The sequence below is a fragment of the Elephas maximus genome, chromosome 20, assembly GCF_024166365.1.
Source record: "Elephas maximus indicus isolate mEleMax1 chromosome 20, mEleMax1 primary haplotype, whole genome shotgun sequence".
Classification (NCBI taxonomy): Eukaryota; Metazoa; Chordata; class Mammalia; order Proboscidea; family Elephantidae; genus Elephas; species Elephas maximus.
The window spans coordinates 41,238,018-41,261,645 of record NC_064838.1 but is presented as its reverse complement, the minus strand read 5'-3'; the positions used below and the strand labels follow the sequence as shown (position 1 = coordinate 41,261,645).

The following is a 23,628-nucleotide window of genomic DNA, read 5'->3' as shown; positions in this document are numbered from 1 at the left end:
CTTGCCCTAAAATGGTAGCATCAGTTATCTATTCTAAAACCAGAATAATTGTTTTTGGTAATCATCTTCGGTTTCAAATTAGGCCATAGATCTTGTCTATCTTAGTAGTAAATATTGGTTGACCAGTAACCCGATAAGATTCTACTTAGATTCTGTGTTTGGAGTGGCTCTTACTTTGAAAGGAGGTGGTATGGCATAGAGCAGAGGGGTAAGCTTGGCCAGGCAGGATTGGTTTGGATCCTGGTTCCACAGCTTATTAGCCAAGAGGCCTTGGATGATTACTTAATATCGCTGAGCTTCAGTTCCTCCATTTATAAAGCACCGATGATAGCGACCACACAGGGCTGTTCTGAGGACTGGGTAACATTAGCTCAGGATAACGTGTGGCAATTGTAGGTACAGTGCCTGTTCCCTCCCACCTTTTCCCTTACTTTGCAACCAAACCAAAAACCTGTTGCCATTGAGTTGATTTCAACTTATAGCAACCCTATAGGACAGAGTAGAACTGCATCCTTACAGAAGCAGACTGCTACATTTTCCTCCCACGACTCTGGAACAGGGGATCTCAATCCAGTGATTTTGCTCCCAGGGGACATTTGGTAATGTATGGAGACATTTTTAGTTGTCACACCTCGGGGAGGAGGGTGCTACTGGCATCAACTGGGTAGAGCACAGGGTTGCTGCTAAACACCCCACAAAGCCCAGGACAGTCCCCATGACAGAGAATTATCTGCTCCCAAATGTCCATAGTGCCAAGGCCAAGAACCCTGCTCTGGAATAATGGCTGCCATCTCTGAATTTCCACAGGGATTTCTTCTAACATGAGCAGTCTTTGATATGAAAAGGATTACAAAGTTATAAAAAGAAAATCACAATTAGCTATGGCCTTAATGAGGCGGTTTTGTTGAAGAGAGTAAGCGAGAGCAGGGAGTTTGCCCTAGAAGGGCACCCTGCTTCATGCTCCTAGCCTGCCCTGATGTCTGTGGCACGCACTAGGCCATGACTTGTTTTAGAAGTGACTCCACTTTCTGAGTGTGAGTGACTTAGCTCTTGTGTGCTTTGGAAATATATTTACAAGTATTTTGAAAGGAGAAGAACTGATCTTCTTGAGTATCTGTTAGGCAGTGTCCCTGACACCTTCCCATACAAAACCTCTTTGCAGATGAGTCAGAATTGACTTGATGGCAACGAGTTTTTTACAGAACTTGTAGGACCTCAGTTTGAAAAACACTGGTGTATAGCATGGTGTCTGTAAACTTCTCCCAATTCATTTTTTTTTTTTTAAGTTTTCCTCTTTTCGTTGTAATTTTATCATTGGCCCTGTTCAGGTTACTTGACCCTTCGGTGCTTGTCTTGGGGCTGTCATGAGTTAAGGCCTAATGCTGTGTATATTTCTCCCACAGGATGGCAGACTGTTGTGAGTCGTGGCAATGAGAGGACTGCCAGCATTTTAGATTGTTTTTTGACTTTACAAACAGAGGTACCTATCATGAATGAAGAACAAAGGCAGGAATTAAACCCCCTGATCATAAAGATCAAGTGTGCTTCCTGCCTTCCATCACAACCTGTGCCCATTCATGAACTAGAGGTAAGAATATAAGCCAGAAAAGTTAAGAGTTCCTCTTCTCAGCCAGCTGCCCAGTACACATCATCTCTAATACTCCCAATGGCACTATGTGGAAAGTGTGATTATCATCACTACTTTACCACTTAGAATCTCACAGCAAGATATGAAAGAGAGTCCTAGGATTAGGAGCTACCATGTCCAAGGTCTCTTCACTACACCACGTGTGCTCTTCAAATGTAGGTGACCATCCTCCCCTCAAAAGAAGTCCCTAGGCTTTCTTGTTACAGCAGCAGTGCTCACTTAGATGTTTACTCATTTTGAACCAACCAGTTTCAGCATTTATGTTTATCTTGGGGATTCTCTTTTCGTTCTTTCAGTTTGATCTGTGACTCCTGGGTTCTACGTCTTCTTGCTTTGTTTGCTCTCAGTTTTGATGGAGGATGTCTCTAGCAGGTTCTTGAGAAAAGATTGATGGCAGATAATTTTTTTGAGATAACGTATGTCTGAAAACAGCTTTATTCTACCCTCATACTTCATTGATAGTTTGGCTGGGATTAGAATTGTAGGTTAAAAATCAATTTCCTTCAGAGCTCTGAAGGCATTATTCCATCACCATTTTATGTTCTGTGTTTCTGTTGAGAAGTCTGAAGCAGTCTCATCCCTATACCTTCTCTCAAACCTTGTAGAACCTTCATTTTGTCTTCTGAAACTGCTTAATGATGTGTCTTGATATAGATATATACATATATTTCTATTTAATATATGTATATGAAATAATTTTAGAATCACAGGAATTTGCAAAGAGGGCCTATGTACCCTTCACCCAGTTTCCCTCAGTGGTTACATCTTACATAACTACGGTATAATGTCAAACCAGAAAAGTGACATTGGTACAACATGTGTGTTTAGCTCTATGCCATTTTGTCACATGTGTACATTTATGTAACTATCACTGCAATCAAGTTACAGAAGTATTCCATCACCACGTCTCCCTTATGCTATCCTTTTACAGTCCCACCATTTCTAACTCCTGATAACCACTAATTTATTCTCCATCTGTATAATTTTGTCGATTTGAGAATGTTATATAAATGGAAACATCCAGTATTTGACCTTTTGAGATTGGCTTTTTTTTTCACTCATTATAATGCCCTTGCATAAAGTTGAATCGTGTTTCTTTATTTACTCTGCCAATTTCTTCTAGCTGTGTATTTTAGACCATTTACATTTTATGTAATTATTGATCTGCTATGGCTTTAGTCTGCCATTTCATTTTTTGTTTTCTGTGTGTTTCCTCTGTTTTCTTTTTCCTGCTTTCCTGTGGGTTACTTAAGCAAATTTTAGAATACCATTTTGATTTTTTTTTATAGTATTTTAGAGTATATGTCTTTGTATAGATTTTTAGTGGTTGCTCTAGTAATTGTATTATGCTTACATAACTTATAACGCTCTACTTATGTTGACATTTTATCAGTTAGAGTGAAGTGTAGAAACCTTACCTTCTTTTAAATTTCTCTACCTTCCCTCATTTATAATTGTCTTAGATACTTCCTCTACATATACTGAAAACACATCAGATGATGTTATAGTTTTTGCTTCAACTGTCAAACATAATTCAGAAAACTCAAGAAGAACAGGAAAGTGTATTGTATTTACCCATAATTTTTCCATTGTTCTTTCTTCCTTTCTTATGTTCTAAGATTTCTTCTTTTATCATTTCCTTTCTGTTTCAAGAACTTCCTTTAACCATTTTTTTTAGGGTCAGTTAGTTTTCCCTTGTCTGAGATGTCTTTACTTCTCCTTCATTCCTGGCCTCCACTGACACTGTGGGAGGAGGGTGGTTTGTTACCACTGGGGAAGAATGGAAGTCCTAGCTTCCTACTTTTCTGATACCATCTCAGTGAGGGGGGTAGCAAGGGGCAGCTTGTTACAGCCAGACAAGGGTGGAAGTCCAGGCTCCCAATTTGGCCTTTGCTTAAGGGGGTGAGGATAAGGCTGTGTTTTTTCCATAGTGTTTAAGGTTGGGTGGTTAATTATCTAAAAGTTTTCTGTCTTGCTAGATTGTCCCTTTATTGGTTGGTTGTTTGGAGAAAGCTGGCTTTTCTTGAGGCTTTTTTCTGCCTGCTGCCATTTGCATTTCTCAATTGTTGGCTTCTCCAATATCCAGTCCAAATAAAAATCTGAAGGAACTCACCATATCTTGTTCTTTGGATGCTTCTTCTCTCCATCTTTCAGAGTCTTCTTATGTTTGTTTTATATATAATGCCCAGGGTTTTTAGCTGTACTCAGCAGGAGAAATAGGGAGAAGTGTGTCTATCCTATCTTGGCCCAGGACTGGAAGACTGTGGGTGTATTTTATCCATCAGTCTGGAGGAACCAGTGAGCCTTTTCAGACTATGTCCTTCAATTCTGGGAAATTGTCTTGAATTATTTAACTATTTCCTCCTTTTCTTTCTTCTTTTTAGAACTCCTGTTATTTAGATGTTGAATCTCCTGGATTGGCCTTCTAATTTTTTTTTTGATACTTTTTCTTCCCTGTTTATTTTTATACCAGGTGTGCACAAAAGAGTTAATATAGCAGGCCTTACACTACTATCCTTAAAAGGTCTGCTTGCAAGCTTGGCCTTGACTAGCATACGGGAATTTGCATTTCAGGGGAGTTCCAACCATTCTGTGATAAGAGTGGATCACTATGCCTTACGTGTTTATGCAAAAAATATGGTTTATGCTGCACACCTGTTTTCCTTCTGGGAGTCTGGAATTTTGGTACATGCTAGCCTTCAAAAAACACCTTGGGTCATTTCATCTACATTATCTAATTATTTAGATATTACAGTTGTTCATAGTATTCTCTTAGAATCTTTTTTTTTTTTTTAACTTTTATTAAGCTTCAAGTGAACGTTTACAAATCCAATCAGTCTGTCACATACAAGTTTACATACATTTTACTCCCTACTCCCACTTGCTCTCCCCCTATTGAGTCAGCCCTTTCAGTCTCTCCTTTCCTGACAATTTTGCCAGCTTCCCTCTCTATCCCCCCATCCCCCCTCCAGACAAGAGTTGCCAACACACTCTCAAGTGTCCACCTGATATAATTAGCTCACTCTTCATCATCATCTCTCTCCCATCCGCTGACCAGTCCCTTTCATGTCTGATGAGTTGTCTTCGGGGATGGTTCCTGTCCTGTGCCAACAGAAGGTCTGGGGAGCATGGCCGCCGGGATTCCTCTAGTCTCAGTCAGACCATTAAGTATGGTCTTTTTATGAGAATTTGGGGTCTGCATCCCACTGATCTCCTGCTCCCTCAGGGGTTCTTGGTTGTGCTCCCTGTCAGGGCAGTCATCGATTGTGGCCGGGCACCAACTGGTTCTTCTGGTCTCAGGATGATGTAAGTCTCTGGTTCATGTGGCCCTTTCTGTCTCTTGGGCTCTTAGTTGTCGTGTGACCTTGGTGTTCTTCATTTTCCTTTGCTCCAGGTGGGTTGAGACCAATTGATGCATCTTAGATGGCCGCTTGTTAGCATTTAAGACCTCAGACGCCACATTTCAAAGTGGGATGCAGAATGTTTTCATAATAGAATTATTTCGCTAATTGACTTAGAAGTCCCCTCAAACCATGTTCCCCAGATCCCCGCCCTTGCTCCGCTGACCTTTGAAGCATTCATTTTATTCCGGAAACTTCTTTGCTTTTGGTCCAGTCCAATTGAGCTGACCTTCCACGTATTGAGTGTTGTCTTTCCCTTCACCCAAAGCAGTTCTTATCTACTGATTAATCAATAAAAAACCCCTCTCCCTCCCTCCCTCCCTCCCCCCTTCGTAACCACAAAAGTATGTGTTCTTCTCAGTTTTTACTATTTCTCAAGATCTTATAATAGTGGTCTTATACAATATTTGTCCTTTTGCCTCCGACTAATTTCGCTCAGCATAATGCCTTCCAGGTTCCTCCATGTTGTGAAATGTTTCACAGATTCGTCACTGTTTATCGATGCGTAGTATTCCATTGTGTGAATATACCACAATTTATTTAACCATTCTTCCGTTGATGGACACCTTGGTTGCTTCCAGCTTTTTGCTGTTGTAAACAGAGCTGCAATAAACATGGGTGTGCATATATCTCTTTGTGTGAAGGCTCTTGTATCTCTAGGGTATATTCCGAGGAGTGGGATTTCTGGGTTGTATGGTAGTTCTATTTCTAACTGTTTAAGATAACGCCAGATAGATTTCCAAAGTGGTTGTACCATTTGACATTCCCACCAGCAGTGTATGAGAGTTCCAATCTCTCCGCAGCCTCTCCAACATTTATTATTTTGTGTTTTTTGGATTAATGCCAGCCTTGTTGGAGTGAGATGGAATCTCATCGTAGTTTTAATTTGCATTTCTCTAATGGCTAATGATCGAGAGCATTTTCTCATGTATCTGTTCGCTGCCTGAATATCTTCTTCAGTGAAATGTGTGTTCATATCCTTTGCCCACTTCTTGATTGGGTTGTTTGTCTTTTTGTGGTTGAGTTTTGACAGGATCCTGTAGATTTTAGAGATCAGGTGCTGGTCGGAGATGTCATAGCTGAAAATTCTTTCCCAATCTGTAGGTGGTCTTTTTACTCTTTTGGTGAAGTCTTTAGATGAGCATAGGTGTTTGATTTTTAGGAGCTCCCAGTTATCGGGTTTCTCTTCATCATTTTTGGTAATGTTTTGTATTCTGTTTATGCCTTGTATTAGGGCTCCTAGGGTTGTCCCTATTTTTTCTTCCATGATCTTTATCGTTTTAGTCTTTATGTTTAGGTCTTTGATCCACTTGGAGTTAGTTTTTGTGCATGGTGTGAGGTATGGGCCCTGTTTCATTCTTTTGCAAATGGATATCCAGTTATGCCAGCACCATTTGTAAAAAGACTATCTTTTCCACACTTAACTGACACTGGTCCTTTGTCAAATATCAGCTGCTCATACGTGGATGGATTTATATCTGGGTTCTCAATTCTGTTCCGTTGGTCTATGTGCCTGTTGTTGTACCAGTACCAGACTGTTTTGACTACTGTGGCTGTATAATAGGTTCTGAAATCAGGTAGAGTGAGGCCTCCCACTTTCTTCTTCTTTTTCAGTAATGCTTTGCTTATCTGGGGCTTCTTTCCCTTCCATATGAAATTGGTGATTTGTTTCTCTATCCCCTTAAAATATGACATTGGAATTTGGATCGGAAGTGCTTTAAATGTATAGATGGCTTTTGGTAGAATAGACATTTTTACTATGTTAAGTCTTCCTATCCATGAGCAAGGTATGTTTTTCCACTTAATTATGTCCTTTTGAATTTCTTGTAGTAGAGCTTTGTAGTTTTCTTTGTATAGGTCTTTTACATCCTTGGTAAGATTTATTCCTAAGTATTTTATCTTCTTGGGGGCTACTGTGAATGGTATTGATTTGGTTATTTCCTCTTCAGTGTTCTTTTTGTTGATGTAGAGGAATCCAAGTGATTTTTGTATGTTTATTTTATAACCTGAGACTCTGCCAAACTCTTCTATTAGTTTCAGTAGTTTTCTGGAGGATTCCTTAGGGTTTTCTGTGTATAAGATCATGTCATCTGCAAATAGTGATAACTTTACTTCTTCCTTGCCCATCCAGATACCCTTTATTTCTTTGTCTAGCCTAATTGCCCTGGCTAGGACTTCTAGCACGATGTTGAATAAAAGCGGTGATAAAGGGCATCCTTGTCTGGTTCCCGTTCTCAAGGGAAATGCTTTCAGGTTCTCTACATTTAGAGTGATATTGGCTGTTGGCTTTGCATAGATGCCCTTTGTTATGTTGAGGAATTTTCCTTCAATTCCTATTTTGGTAAGAGTTTTTATCATAAATGGGTGTTGGACTTTGTCAAATGCCTTTTCTGCATCAATTGATAAGATCATATGGTTTTTATCTTTTGTTTTATTTATGTGATGGATTACATTAATGGTTTTTCTGCTATTAAACCAGCCTTGCATACCTGGTATAAATCCCACTTGATCGTGGTGAATTATTTTTTTGATGTGTTGTTGGATTCTATTGGCTAGAATTTTGTTGAGGATTTTTGCATCTCTGTTCATGAGGGATATAGGTCTATAATTTTCTTTTTTTGTAATGTCTTTACCTGGTTTTGGTATCAGGGAGATGGTGGCTTCATAGAATGAGTTGGGTAGTATTCCGTCTATGCTTTGAAATACCTTCAGTAGTAGTGGTGTTAACTCTTTGAAAGTTTGGTAGAACTCTGCAGTGAAGCCGTCCGGGCCAGGGCTTTTTGTTGTTGGAAGTTTTTTGATTACCGTTTCAATCTCTTTTTTTGTTATGGGTCTATTTAGTTGTTCTACTTCTGAATGTGTTAGTTTAGGTAGGTAGTGTTTTTCCAAGAATTCATCCATTTCTTCTAGGTTTGCAAATTTGTTAGAGTACAATTTTTCGTAGTAATCTGAAATGATTCTTTTAATTTCATTTGGTTCTGTTGTGATGTGGTCCTTCCCGTTTCTTATTCGGGTTATTTGTTTCCTTTCCTGTATTTCTTTAGTCTGTCTAGCCAATGGTTTATCAATTTTGTTAATTTTTTCAAAGAACCAGCTTTTGGCTTTGTTAATTCTTTCAATTGTTTTTCTGTTCTCTAATTCATTTAGTTCAGCTCTAATTTTTATTATTTGTTTTCTTCTGGTGCCTGATAGGTTCTTTTGTTGCTCACTTTCTATTTGTTCAAGTTGTAGGGACAGTTCTCTGCTTTTGGCTCTTTCTTCTTTTTGTATGTGTGCATTTATTGATATAAATTGGCCTCTGAGCACTGCTTTTGCTGTGTCCCAGAGGTTTTGATAGGAAGTATTTTCATTCTCGTTGCATTCTATGAATTTCCTTATTCCCTCCTTGATGTCTTCTATAACCCAGTCTTTTTTCAGGAGGGTATTGTTCATTTTCCAAGTATTTGATTTCTTTTCCCTAGTTTTTCTGTTATTGATTTCTAGTTTTATTGCCTTGTGGTCTGAGAAGATGCTTTGTAATATTTCGATGTTTTGGACTCTGCAAAGGTTTGTTTTATGACCTAATATGTGGTCTATTCTAGAGAATGTTCCATGTGCGCTAGAAAAAAAAGTATACTTTGCAGCAGTTGGGTGGAGAGTTCTGTATAAGTCACTGAGGTCAAGTTGGTTGATTGTTGTAATTAGGTCTTCCGTGTCTCTATTGAGCTTCTTACTGGATGTCCTGTCCTTCTCCGAAAGTGGTGTGTTGAAGTCTCCTACTATAATTGTGGAGGTGTCTATCTCACTTTTCAATTCTGTTAAAATTTGATTTATGTATCTTGCAGCCCTGTCATTGGGTGCATAAATATTTAATATGGTTATGTCTTCCTGATCAATTGTCCCTTTAATCATTATGTAGTGTCCTTCTTTATCCTTTGTGGTGGATTTAAGTCTAAAGTCTATTTTGTCAGAAATTAATATTGCTACTCCTCTTCTTTTTTGCTTATTGTTTGCTTGATATATTTTTTTCCATCCTTTGAGTTTTAGTTTGCTTGTGTCTCTAAGTCTAAGGTGTGTCTCTTATAGGCAGCATATAGATGGATCGTGTTTCTTTATCCAGTCCGTGACTCTCTGTCTCTATATTGGTGCATTTAGTCCGTTAACATTCAGCATAATTATAGATAAATAAGTTTTTAGTGCTGTCATTTTGATGCCTTTTCATGTGTGTTGTTGGCAATTTCATTTTTCCACATACTTTTTTGTGCTGAGACGTTTTTCTTAGTAAATTGTGAGATCCTCATTTTCATAGTGTTTGACTTTATGTTAGTTGAGTTGTCATGTTTTTCTTGGCTTTTATCTTGAGTTATGGAGTTGTTATACCTTTTTGTGGTTACCTTATTATTTACCCCTATTTTTCTAAGTAAATACCTAACTTGTATCGTTCTGTATCGCTTTGTATCACTCTCCATCTGGCAGTTCAATGCCTCCTGTATTTAGTCCCTCTTTTTGATTATTGTGATCTTTTACCTATTGACTTCCATGGTTCCCTGTTATGTGTATTATTATTATTATTATTTTTAATTAATCTTAATTTGTTTGTTTTTGTGATTTCCCTATTTGAGTTGATATCAGGACGTTCTGTTTCGTGACCTTGTATTGTGCTGGTATCTGATATTATTGGTTTTCTGACCAAACAATATCCTTTAGTATTTCTTGTAGCTTTGGCTTGGTTTTTGCAAATTCTCTAAACTTGTGTTTATCTGTAAATATCTTAATTTCGCCTTCATATTTCAGAGAGAGTTTTGCTGGATATATGATCCTTGGCTGGCAGTTTTTCTCCTTCAGTGCCCTGTATATGTCGTCCCATTCCCTTCTTGCCTGCATGGTTTCTGTTGAGTAGTCTGAACTTATTCTTATTGATTCTCCCTTGAAGGAAACCTTTCTTTTCTCCCTGGCTGCTTTTAAAATTTTCTGTTTATCTTTGGTTTTGGCGAGTTTGATGATAATATGTCTTGGTGTTTTTCTTTTTGGATCAATCTTAAATGGGGTTCGATGAGCATCTTGGATAGATATCCTTTCGTCTTTCATGATGTCAGGGAAGTTTTGTGTCAGGAGTTCTTCAAGTATTTTTCTGTGTTTTCTGTCCCCCCTCTCTGTTCTGGGACTCCAATCACCTGCAAGTTCTCCTTTTTGATACAGTCCCACATGATTCTTAGGGTTTCTTCATTTTTTTAAATTCTTTTATCTGATTTTTTTTCAGCTATGTTGGTGTTGATTCCCTGGTCCTCCAGATGTCCCAGTCTGCATTCTAATTGCTCGAGTCTGCTTCTCTGACTTCCTATTGCGTTGTCTAATTCTGTAATTTTATTGTTAATCTTTTGGATTTCTACATGCTGTCTTTCTGTGGATTCTTGCAACTTATTAATTTTTCCACTATGTTCTTGAATAATCTTTTTGAGTTCTTCAACAGTTTTATCAGTCTGTAAATTAGTTTTTTATATTCTGTATCTGATAATTCCAGGATTGTATCTTCATTTGGGAAAGATTTTGATTCTTTTGTTTGGGGGGTTGGAGAAGCTGTCATGGTCTGCTTCTTTATGTGGTTTGATATGGACTGCTGTCTCCGAGCCATCACTGGGAAACTAGTTTTTCCAGCAAATCCGCTAAAAAAAAAAATGCAGTCAGATCCCTATCAGAGTTCTCCCTCTGGCTCAGGCTATTCGGATGTTAATGAAGCCGCCTGGGGAGGGTGGGGGAGGGATCAGAGGGATAGGAGGGTAGCACCTCAGAATATAGCCAGAGTTGCTTGTCTTGCTTGGAATGACTATTATATCTGAGATTTCCACAGGGCGCGTCGCCTATGTGTGCTGGCTGTGTGGAGATTGCCCCCGGGGGGTCTGGCCTGCTGGAGTCATGGTCAGATCCTCCGCTGCCAGCCCCACGCCCAATGTCAAGGTTCCCCTACTGGGACGGTGCACTCCCGACTCCAAAATCAGTCGCTGCCTCCTGGGGACTCCCCATCCCGCCAGCCGCGTCGCCGAGCAGCCCCCGAGAACCGGATGGGCCCCCCCCCCGGGTCAGCTCAGGTGAGCATAGCAGCTCCCCGTGCCTGCGCCGCGACCGCGCGTCCCAGCTGGGACACCGCTTTCCCCGCTCCAAGACAAGTCGCTGCCCCCCGGGGACTTCCCCCACCGGCCGCGTCGCCACGCCGCTCGCGCGAACTGGCTGGGCCCCCTCCCGGGGTTAGTTCAGGGGGGTGGAGCAGCTCCCTGCGCTTATGCCGTGCCCGCGCCCTGTCAAAATGCCGGCGGGACGGCTCCCTGGCTGGGACGCTGCTCTCCCCGCTCCAAGACCAGTCACTGCCTCCCGGGGACTTCTCCCACTGGCTGCGTCGCCACGCCGCTTGAGCGAACCGGCTGGGCCCCCTCCCGGAATGAGTTCGGGGGCCAGGGCTGGGCCCCTTGTTTGTGCTGTCTGCCCCCCTGGGCTCTGCCCCAAATCGGGCGCCGAAGGTCACCTGACTGGTACACTGGCTCCAGGCTCTGAAAACAATCACTGCCTCCCCGTATTTGCTTGTTCTCCGTCTCTAAATCTATGTTTGTTGTTCAGGGTTCGTAGATTGTTATGTATGTGACCGAGTCACTTGTTTTTCCAAGTCTTTGTTGCAAGAGGGATCCGCGGTAGCATCCACCTAGTCCACCATCTTGGCCCCGCCTCCTTAGAATCTTTTTTATTTCTGTGGGGTTGGTAGTAATGTCCCAGTTTCATTTATTATTTTAATATTTTCTCTTTGCATTTTTTCTTATCAGTCTAGCTAAAGGTATGTCTATTTTATTGATCTTTTCAAAGAACCAACTTCTGGTTTTGTTGATTTTCTCTACTGTTTTTCTGTTCCCTATTTCATTTCTCTCTGCTCTAATCCTTATTATTTCCTCCCTTCTGATGTCTCTGGGCTTAATTTATTCTTCTTTTTCTAGTTCCTCAAAGTGTAAAATTAGATTATTGATTTAAGATCTTTTTCATTGTATGCATTTACAGCTATAAATTTTCCCTCTGAGCTCTGCTTTTGCTGCATCCCACAAGTTTTGGTATGTTGTGTTTTCATTTTCATTTGTCTCTAGGCATATTCTAATTTCCCTTGTGATTTCTTCTTTGATTCATTGGATGTTTAAGAGTCCATTGTTTAATTTCCACATATTTGTAAATTTCCAGTTTTCCTTCTGCTATTGATTTTTAATTTCATTCCATTGTGGTTGGAGGAGATACTTTCTAGGACTTCGTTCTTCTAAAGTATATTGAGACTTGTTTTGTGATTTAACGTTAGCCTCTCCTGGAGAATGATCCAAGTACACTGGAGAATAATGTGTATTCTGGTGTTGTTGGGTGGAGTGCTCTATATACATTTGCTAGGTCTAGTTGATTTATAGTGTTGTTCAAGTCCTGTATTTCCTTATTGATCTTCTGTGTAGATACTTTATTATTGATGGTGTATTGAAGTCTCCAGCTATTATTGTAGAACTATTTCTCCCTTCAATTCTGTCAGTGTTTGCTTTATATATTTTTTGGCTCTTATGAGGTGCATACATATCTACAATTTTTATATCTTGATGTATTGACACATTCATCATTATGTAATGTGCTTCTTTCTCTCTTGTAACAGATACTCACTTAAGTCTGATATTACTAGAGCCACCCCCACTCTCTTTGACTACTATTTACATGGAATATTTATTCTGTCCTTTCACCTTCAACCTACCAGAGTTGTTGGATCTAAAGTGGTTCTCTTGTAGATAGCATATAGTTGAAAGGGAATAAATATGTTACACTATTAAAAATCAATTAAACATATCCTCTAATACTACCTACTTTTGGTTTAGTTGATTTTTGTGGTGAACCATTTTGATTCCCTTCTCATTTCCTTTTGTGTATATATATATATATATATATATATATATATATATTTTTTTTTAAATATTTTTGGTGGTTACCATTGGGATCACATTTAAAATTCTAAATTTATACCAATGTAGTTTAAATGAATACCAACTTAACTTCAATAACATACAAAAACTGTTCCTATACTGCTCCTCCCTACAAATTCATCTTCAAACATTGTGTGCCCAATAACATAAATTTATAATGATTTTTATATGCATTTATATTTTAAATCATGTAGGACATAGCAAATAGAGTTACAAACCAAAAATAGCATAAAATTGGCCTTTGTATTTACCCATGGAATTACCTTTACTGGAGACCTTTTCTTAGTTCATAGAGCTTCAAGTTACTGTTTAGTGCCTTTTTTTTTAACCTTAAGAACTCTCTTTAGCATTTCTTGCAGGGTCTAGTGCTAATGAACTCCCTCGGCTTTTGTTTATCTGGGAATGTCTTAATCTCACACTCATTTTTGAAGGACAGTTTGGCTGTATATAGAATTCTTTCAGCACTTTAAATATGTAACCCCACTGCCTTCTGGCCTCCATGATTTCTGAGGAGAAATTCGTGCTTAACCTAATTAAGTTTCCTTTGTATGTAACAATTCACTTCTGTCTTGCTGCTTTCAAGATTTTGTCTTTGGTTTTCAAGAGCTTGATTATAATGTATCTGACTGTGGATCTCTGGGTTTATCTTACTTGGAGTTTGTTGAGCTTCTTGGATATGTAGACTCATGTTTTTCATGAGATTTGGGAAGTATTCAGCCACTATTTCTTCAGATAGTCTTTCTACCCCTTTCTCTCTTCTCCTTCTTTGATCCCCATAATACATATGTTGGTCCACTTGGTGGTATCCCACAAGTCCTCTAGGTTCTGTTCACATTTCTTTATTCTCTTTCCTTTTTGCTCTTCAGATTAAGTAACTTCAATTGTCCTATCTTAAGGTTCACTGATTCTTTTTTCTGCTAACTCAAATCTGCTAACAAATTCTTCCAATGAATTTTTCATTTCAGCAATTGTACTTTTCAGTTCCCATGTTTCTGTTTGGTTCCTTTTTAAAATTTTTATCTCTTTATTCATAGTCTCATTTGTCCCTGTATTGTTTTCTGGATTTTCTTTAGTTCTTTATTCTTATTTTCTTTAGCTCTTGAGCATATTTAATACTATTGTTTTAAAGCCTATCTAGTAAGTCCCTTATAAGGATAGTTTTTGTCACTTTATTTTGTTATTGTAAGTGGGTCAGCCTTTCTTGTTTCTTTTTCTTTTTTCTCATTCAGAAAATTTATAAACATATTGTTTTGTGGCATTGGTTGCAATCCCCACAAGGTAACAGCATACTCCCCCTTTCCACCCTGGGTTCCCTGTGTCCATTTGACCAGTTTCTATCTCTTCCTGCCTTCTCATCTTGCTTTTGGACAGGAGCTGCCCATTTGGTCTCATGTAGTTGATTGAACTAAGAAGCACATTCCTCATGTGTTCTTGTTTCTTTTTTTGTGTGATTTTTGCTGTTGTTGTTGAAACCAGGACATTTGAGTATTATAATGTGGTAGGTTTGGAAATCATATTCTTCCCCTTCCCTGGGTTTTGCTTTTTTTTTTTTTTTTTATGATTGTTGAAGGCTGTAGCAGTCCATTTGTTTAGTGACTTTCCCTAACTATTTTTGCAAAGATTACCTTTCTGGACATGTGTATACTGGAGATTCTGTTTCTTAGCTTGAGTTCAGGTAATGTTTTGGCAAAGATTTTCTCTAATGCCAGGGATGGGGAAAAAAAAACACAACAAAAGAAAACAAAATGTTACCAAAAACCTGTCCCAGTCTTTGCAAATTGGCTTTGTGCTTGGGCTCTCATTCAACACTTAGCCAGAATTGCAATGAGCCTAGGTATCCCCAAGATGAAAGCACAGGGTCTTCTCAGGTAATTTCTGTACATGCATCTTACCCTGGTCTCGCATGTGGCTTTCTCAATTCCCCTATATTCACGGTGCTTTTGAAAGTCTTAATTTCCAAAAGGAACTCTCTCCCCAGCCTCTCTTTCCAGCTTACTGTATGCCTTTATGGCCCTTTTCAGCCCCTGGCTGCTATAGGCAGTCATAGCCCTAGGTCACTGCCTGTTGCCCTTCATCCCTGTGCCAATTCTGAGACAAGCCAAACCAAGACAAACACCTTGCTTCAGTCTTTTAGGCCACCCCCAGACAAGTTATAATAGACACATGCAGTAATTTACTTCTAAAGTCTGCTCTGCTTAGAGCCAAAGACCAAACTTTTTTTTGAGAATGTAGGTCACAGTCACTGCTTTAAGACAGTCACACTGACCCAGGGAGGGTGTGGGTAGAAAACTGAAACTTTCCTACCATTTATATACTGTCTTTTTCTTGATTCAGTGTTTGCTTATTGCTATAACCCTTTGACTAGTTTCCAGAGTTCTGACACCACTGATTCTGCCAGTTTCTGCTTTTTGTTTGTTTGTTTTTGTGGGAAGATGGGAGCATGCAGCTGCTTATGCTGCCATCTTGCTCCACCTGTCTGAAAGTCTGAGCCATTATGTCTGCAAATATTTTTTTTCTGCATCTCACTTTTTCTTCTCTCCTTCTGGGACTCTGATGATATGAATGTAAGACCTTTTAATATTGCCCCACAGGTTCCTGGGGCTCTGTCTACATTTTATTTTCAATCTTTTTTTTTCTTTGTGTGTTCAGATGGCCTATTTTCTTTTGATCTATTTTCAAGTTCACTTAATCTTTCCTTTGCCATCTTCATTCTGTTATTTGTTCCATCCAGTGAATTTTTTATTTATGTTTTTATATTTTTCTGTTCTAAAATTTCCATTTGTCTCTTCTATATAGTTTCTATTTCTTCACTGAGACCAGCTGTCTTTCCATTTTTTTCAAGTATGTTCGCTGTTAACTTCTTCCACATGGTTATAATAGCAGCTTTAAAGCCCTTGTCCAACAATTCCATTATCTGAGTTATCCCACAGTTCACATATGTTGATTGTCTTTCCTCCTTAATAATTAGACTTTCTTGGTTCTTTTTATATCAGGCAATTTTGGATTGTATCTTAGACATTTTGAATGTTTTGTTACAAGACTCTAGGTCTTGTTTAAATTCTATGGAGAATGTTGGCTTTTTTGTTTTAGTAGACAATTGTTCCAGTTAGAATCAAGCTGGAAGTTGCGACCCATCTTCTGTGGGCTGTAGTTCCAATGTCAGTTGTCAAAGATTTTGTAGTGCTATTCAGATCTGTCCTGCATGTGCACCACACAGGGACTAGTCTGAGATCTGAGCAGTGGTCTATTCTGTAGTACAGTTCTCAATGCCTCTGATAGTGCTGTTTAAGGTCAAATCCATACATGCACAGTTCATAAATAAGCTCATGAGTTTATACACAACTTTATAGGATCCCTTTCTTGAGTTCCCTTCTTTTCCCAATCTCCTCCATACTCTTCAGCTTCTAGGGAGCCCCCTTCATGGTCCTCTGGCTAGAAAGATGTAATTTTAATATTCCCACTCTAATATGCACTTCCCATGACTGGGTCTGTCTTTGAGAACAAGTTATGAAAAGATATATATAGAACTGCAATGGGGATTACTCCCACACTCCTTGGACTACAATTCCTTTGGCCAGAGAGAATTCCAGTTTCTCAGGTTTTGTGGTATCTGTTCAGCTGCTGCCATTGCCACCAGACTGCATCTTTGGAAAGTTAACTTGCCTGAGGACAGGGCCAAGAGAGAAAAAAACAGATTATCCTCCACTCTTTCTGTCCCCTCCCACTCCTATACTAGAGAGGGCTTCTCTTAGAACTCTCTCTGTTCATGGCTGGTACACAATTTTGGGATTTGGGCTTCTTTTGATTCCAGTCTGGGGCATACAGAATAAAAACAAAACCAAGGAAACTCATTGCTGTGTTGGTTGTACTTCGTTTGATTTCCTCCCAATCCACCCACACACAACCATTTACTTTTCAGAGTCCTTAGATAGCTGCTCCATAGTCTCTCCAGGGTTTTTAGTTGCATTCATTAAGACAGAAAAAAAAAAAATTTTTTTTTTAAGATAGACAGGGTGAAATGTGCTTGCTTATTTCGTTTAACCAATTTAGAAACTCCTCTTTTACTATTAAAAAAAATTTTTTTTTTATTACTGTAGTGTTTTTTTTTTTTTTTAAATACTCTGGATACAAGTCCTTTGTCAGATATATATGTATTGCAAACATTTTCTTCCAGTCTGGGGCTTGACTTTAATTTTCTTAATAGTGTCGCTGATGAAGTTTTGTTATGATTAGTGCTTTGGGTATCTTGTCAAAGAAATCTTTGCCCACCCCAAGTTCATGAAAATATTAGGCTATATTTTCTTCTGGAAAATATATGATTTTAGCTTTTACGTTACACCTATTTTTTTTTTATGATCCATCTAGAATTAATTTTTACATATGGTGTAAGGCAGGAGTTGTCTCTATTGAATTATTGTGGTGCTTTTGTTGAATATCAGTTTTTGATCCTCTAAGTATTGGTCTACTTCTGGACTTTCTGTTATACTCCATTGATCTCTTTGTCTGTCTTGATTTCTATAGAGCTATATAAGTCTTGGGAAACCCTGGTGGGCATAGTGGTTAAGAGTTCAGCTGCTAACCAAAAGGTCAGCAGTTCGAATCCACCAGATGCTCCTTGGAAACCTTATGGGGCAATTCTACTCTGTCCTATAGGGTCGCTATGAGTCGAAATGACCTGACTGCAACAGGTTTTTTTTTAATATAAGTCTTGAAATCAGGCAATGTCAATCTTCTACCTTTGTTCTTTTTTCTCTCTCTCTCAAGATTGTCTTATTTATTCTAGATACTTTGCATTTCTATATAGAGTTTAGGATCAGCACATTAATTTCTACCAGGAAAGTTTGCTGAGATTTTGATGGGGGTTGCACTTCACGTATACATCAGTTTGAGAAAAATTAACATCTTAACAATATTGTGTTTTTCTGACTGTGAAAATGGGATATTTCTCTATTTAGGTCATCTTTAATTTCTGTTTATAATGTCTTGTAGTTTTCAGTGTGCAGTTCTTTCATTTAATTAAACTTATCTTTTATTTTATTTTTTTTATTTAATTTCTTCCTAGTTTGTTTTTAATGCTATTGTAAATGGTATTTTTAAAGTATTAATTGCTAGTAAATAGAAAGGTCTCTGGGTGGCCCAAATGGTTAAGTGCTCAACTACTAGCCAAAAAGTTGATGGTTCAAACCTATCCAGAGGTGCCTCGGAAGACAGGCTTCTGAAAGGTCACAGCGTTGAAAACCCTATGGAGAAGTTACATTCTACACACATGGGATCATCACGAGTCAGAATCAACTTGATGGCAAATGACAACACAACAGTAAATAGAAATACAATAGATTTGACCTTGATGATACTATTCTATTTTTAAAGCTATCATGTATACTTGTTTTATGTACCTGATCATTCTAATATCTTAAGCCATTGTGTATCTGATTTTGCTAAGGGAACCTTTCCTTCTTAGTTGTTTTGAGATTTTTATTATAAGCTCTGTTCAATGGAACTTTCTCTGTGAAACTTCTTTGAGGTCTAGGTTGCTACTGGATTTTTCCAGAGAGATTTTTTTAATTGCTTCTCCAAGTACTGACAAGCACCAACCTAGGTTATTTTAAAATAAATTCTCAGCTTCAGTGTAAAATAAAATGTATACTTGGAGTATAATTTCAGATCACAAACTTTTATAAGGGTTAACTTTTAATTACGAAATCATAGCACCAAGGTTAAAACATACAAGTTTCCCTGCTTTCTGCACTTTCGTTCTTATTCTCCAGGCCTTCTTCAGCCCCAAGCTCCTCTGAATCTTTCCTCTTCCCCTTTTTGCAACTTTTAACTTGGAGGCCTATTAGCATGCTGAAGGTGAGCCTGGGCCAACCCTGCAGATGTACGTCTGGGAAATTTGGATAACATTTTCCATAAACCACTTGTCTTCACCTCTTTTGTGCCCAGCCTTGGGCTGGGAACTAGAAATATAGATGTGAAAAAGACACATGGCCTGTCCTCATGGCAGTCCCAATTTGGGGGGAAAAACATAATGATTAATAGTTATTGAGCCCCTGACTTATGCCAGCCACCATCTTGGTGCTTTCATGTACATTACATCACTCCATTCCTGGTAATGAGCTTGAGCATAGGTTCTCTCATCAGTGTTTGTGGATGAGGAGACTTGGGCTCAAGGGGCTGCAAGTAGTAGAATGGTACTGAAATTTAAGCTCACTGAGCTGGGAGCCTCCCCTTACCAGAGGCAGAGTGACTGCCATGGCAGCTGAGTAACCTGCTGTGACCTTTTTCTTTCACAGAGGCTGTGCACTCCAGTGTACTGCAAGTACCAGTTCTACAAGACTCCAGTTCACAAGACAGAGGGGCAGCCCCATGGAACCCATGTTTACTTCCAGGACATCAATGTCATCCTCCTTGGGGCGTTGTGCCCCAATGACCTGAAGGAATACCTGGCAGGCCCCCCCATGGTGGTGGAAGTTCATGATCGTGACCTCAAGTCAGAGGAATATTCCCGGAAGCCCACCCTGTTTGGGGAGGACCCCCTGGATACATGCCTCAACCTTCAGGCCCTCATCTCTCCCAAACAGACAGAGAATAACCCCTTTGAATCCCACAACAAGATGTGGGATCCTTACGGGGTCGCCCAGGTCAGCTTTGCCGACCTTCTTCTTGGCCACACATACCTGAACCTCTTTGTTCCCATCCACAGCTGTAAGCCCAAGCCCACAGGCCAAGGCCACGACAGCAGGAACAGGAAGGTTGTGGGGTTTCGGGTTCCAACAGACCATCTCCAGCATGGCCCAATGCCCATGGGCAACTACCTGGAGGCCAACTCCCTCCTCAAGCTGCGAGTGGATCTCGCAGTGCCACTGCATTTCAGGACGGAAGCCCCCGACCAAGACCTGGTAGGCACCCAGTTTGGCCTCATCATTTTCGTGTTTGACTCCAGGAAGACCTTCCTCCTCCACAGCCTGCTACAGGACATCACCATGATCAATGCCAAGGCCCTTGACCTGGACTCGTACCCTCTCAGAAACATCCAGCAGATCCTGTCAGCTTTTAAGATGCGGGTGAAGGTCCAGGACCAGCTGGACCTGGATGTGCTCACTGGTTTCCACCTGCTGGATGGGAAGATCCACCTCTTCATTCTGGAAGGTTTAGCTGACCAAGGCTTGAGGCGGCTGTGGGAGAGCCACCAAAGCCGGTAGGTGGCTTCCTTTGCATTTTAGTAAAAGTGGTGAAGTTTGGATACCCCATGAGTGAAGAGATATTTCAAAGCCAAGACCCAGTTTAGCATCCTTGTTGATTTAGTTCCTCTTCGGGTATAAAAATATTGTAAGGTATTTACCAGGGCTCCAAAGTTGGACTTGACAGTAGGAAGATTTAGTTGCCTTTGGTTGAAGTGAAGAATTTAGAGACATAGAGAAGAGAGAAGGTGGCTCAGGAAAATAGGTCCTGATCTCAGGCTTGTGAATTATATGGTATGTGGTTGTTTCCAGATTTTGAGTATTACAAATAAAGCTGCTATGAACAATCATGTACAGAGTTTTGTGTGCACATAAGCTCTCATTTTGCTGGGATAAATACCCAGGAGTGAGGTTGCTGGATCATGTGACAAGAGTATGTTTAGTGTGGTAGGGAGAATTCTAAGATGGTCCCCAAGGTTTCTGTCCCTAGTGTACACACACCTTCTCCGCGTTATTCAATCAAACACTAATGTAGGTGCTTCTGTGAAGGCATTTTCCAGATGTAATTGAGGTCTTAAATCTGTTCACCTTAAGATGGGAAGGTGGGCTTTTGAAGGTGAGCCCTTTAAAAGTGCAGAATTTTCTCTGGTTGGTCTACATGTCAGAGACAGAAGAAGCTAGAGATTTGAATCACAAGAAGGATTCAGTGTGCCATTGCTGCCAAGGAATGCAGATGGCCTCTAGGAGCTGAGTGGCCCCTGGCTGACAGCCAGCAAGGAATTGAATTCTGCCAACAACAAGCATGACCTTGGAACTGGATTGTTCCCCAGAAGAGATCTCAGTCTGGCTGACACCTTGGATTTCAGCCTTGTGAGACCCTGAGCGGAGAACCCAGTCACACTGTGCTGGACTTTAACCTACATAACTGTGAACTAAGGAATTGTTTTATGCTGCTAAATTTGTGGTAATTTGTTATGCAGCAATAGAAAATGAATACATTTAGTTTTTTTATTTATTGTAGGTGAAAGTTTACAGCTCTAGTATCTCATACAAAAATTTATACACATGTTGTTGTGACCCTAGTTGCAATCCCTACAATGTGGCAGCACACTCCCCCTTTCCACCCTGGTATTCCCCTGTCCATTCAACCAGCTCCTATCCCTTTCTGCCTTCTCATCCCACCTCCGGACAGAAGCTGCCCATTTAATTCATGTATCTACTTGAACTAAGAAGCACACTCCTCACAAGTATTATTTATGTTTTATAGTTCAGTCTAATCTTTGAAGAGTTGGCTTTGGGAATGGTTTTAGTTCTGGGTTAATAGAGAGTCTGAGGGCCATGTCCTCTGGGGTTCCTCTAGTCTCAGTCAGACCATTAAGTCTGGTCTTTTTACTAGAATTTGAGTTCTGCACCACACTTTTCTCCTGCTCCGTCAGGGACTCTCTGTTGTGTTCCCTGTCAGGGCAGTCATTGGTGGTAGCCGGGAACCACGCAGTTTTTCTGATCTCAGGCTGATGGAGTCTGGTTTATGTGGCCCCTTTTGTCTCTTGGGCTAACATTTTCCTTGTGTCTTTGGTGTTCTTCATTCTCCTTTGCTACAGGTGAGCCAGGACCAATTGATGCATCCTAGATGGCCGCTCGAAAGCTTTTAAGACCCCAGAGCCACTCGCCCAAGTGGGATACAGAACATTTTAATAAACTTTGTTATGCCTTTGACCTAGATGTCCCCCGAAACCATGGTCCCCAGACCCCTGCCCCTACTACTCTGTCCCTCGAAGTGTTTGTGTTCAGGAAACTTCTTAGCTTTTGGTTTAGTCCAGTTGTGCTGACTTCCCCTGTATTGTGTGTTGTCCTTTCCTTCACATAATTCTTGCCTACTATCTAGTTAGTGCTATGGCTGCTAACCTAAAGGTCGGCAGTTCAAATCCGCCAGGCGCTCCTTGGAAACTGTATGGGGCAGTTCTACTCTGTCGTATAGGGTCGCTATGAGTCGGAATCAACTCAATGGCAATGGGTTTGGTTTTTGTTTTTTTTTTCCCTCCCCACTCTCATAACCATCAAAGAATGTTTTCTCCTGTGTTTAAACCTTTACTTGAGTTTTTATAATAGTGGTCTCATACAATATTTGCCCTTTTGCAACTAACTAATTTCATTCAGCATGATGCCTTCCAGATTCATCCATGTCGTGAGATGTTTCATGGGTTACGTTGTTCTTTATAGCTGTGTAGTATTCCATTGTGTGAATATACTGTAATTTGTTTACCCATCTGTCCACTGATGGGGACCTCGGTTATTCCCGTCTTTTTGCTGTTGTGAACAGCGCTGAATGAACATGGGTGTTCCTGTGTCTATTCACGTGATGGCTCTTATTTCTCTAGGATATAGTCCAAGGAGTGGGACTGCTGGATCATATGGTACTTCTAGCTTTTTAAGGAAGCACCAAATTGATTTCCAAAGTGGTCGTACCATTTTACATTCCCACCAGCAGTGTATAAGTATTCCAGTCTCTCCACCTCTTCAACATTTATTATTTTGTGTTTTTTGGATTAGTGCTGGCCTTATTGGGGTGAGACGGCATCTCATTGTAGTTTTGATTTGTACTTCTCTAAAGGCTAAATGATAGCATTTCCTCATGTATCTGTTAGCCACCTGAATGTCTTCTTTGGCGAAGTACTGTTCATAGTCTTTGCCCATTTTTACATTTAGTTCTTTAAGAAGCTACCAAACTGTTTTCCAGAGCAGCTGTACCATTTAACATTCCCACCAGCAATGTGTGAGAGATCCATTCTCTTTGCATCCTTGCCAGCATTTGGTGTTATTATTTTTTATTGTAGCTATTCTAATAGGCATGTAGTAGCCCTATGGGGCAGTTCTACTCTGGCCTACAGTGTCACTATGAGTCAGAATCAACTTGACGGCAACAGGAATGGCTGGTGATGTTGAACGTCTTTTCATGTGTTTATTTGCCACCCGTATATTCTCTTCAGTAAAATGTCTCTTCATATCCTTTGCCAATTTTCTGTTTGTTTTTTTTTTTTACTATTGAGTTTTGTGAGTTCTTTATATATTCTAGATATATATTCTACAGTCTTGTCAGATATGTGGTTCACATTTTTTTTTTCCAGTTTGTAGCTTATCTTTTCATCATGTTAACAGGGTCTTTTCCAGAGCGAAAATGTTAAATTTTGATGAAGTCCAATTTATCTTTTTTTTTTTTTAATGGATCATGCTTTTGCTATGTCTAAGACCCAGGTCCCCAAAATTTTTTCCTAAAAGTTTTATGGTTTACACTCAAATCTATGATTCTTTTTGAGTTATTTTTTTATATAAAGAAGGAATTTTAGTTTGAGGGTTTTTTTTTTTGGTCTATGGATATTCAATTGCTACAGCACCATTTCTTGAAAATAATATCCTTTTTCTATGGAATTACTTTTTCA

General features: G+C 39.7%; 1 protein-coding gene across 10 annotated transcripts in view; it reads left to right on the top strand.

Annotated features, from left to right (window-relative positions):
- The window catches only part of CFAP92 (cilia and flagella associated protein 92 (putative)), an 88,751-nt gene that overhangs the window by 41,314 nt on the left and 23,809 nt on the right, over positions 1-23,628 (top strand). For all 10 annotated transcript variants that reach the window (XM_049861743.1, XM_049861749.1, XM_049861741.1 and 7 more), the window contains 2 exons: positions 1,404-1,588; positions 19,304-20,208. In XM_049861743.1, coding sequence (XP_049717700.1) covers positions 1,404-1,588; positions 19,304-20,208 — 1,090 coding nt within the window. The remainder of the gene's footprint in view (positions 1-1,403; positions 1,589-19,303; positions 20,209-23,628) is intronic.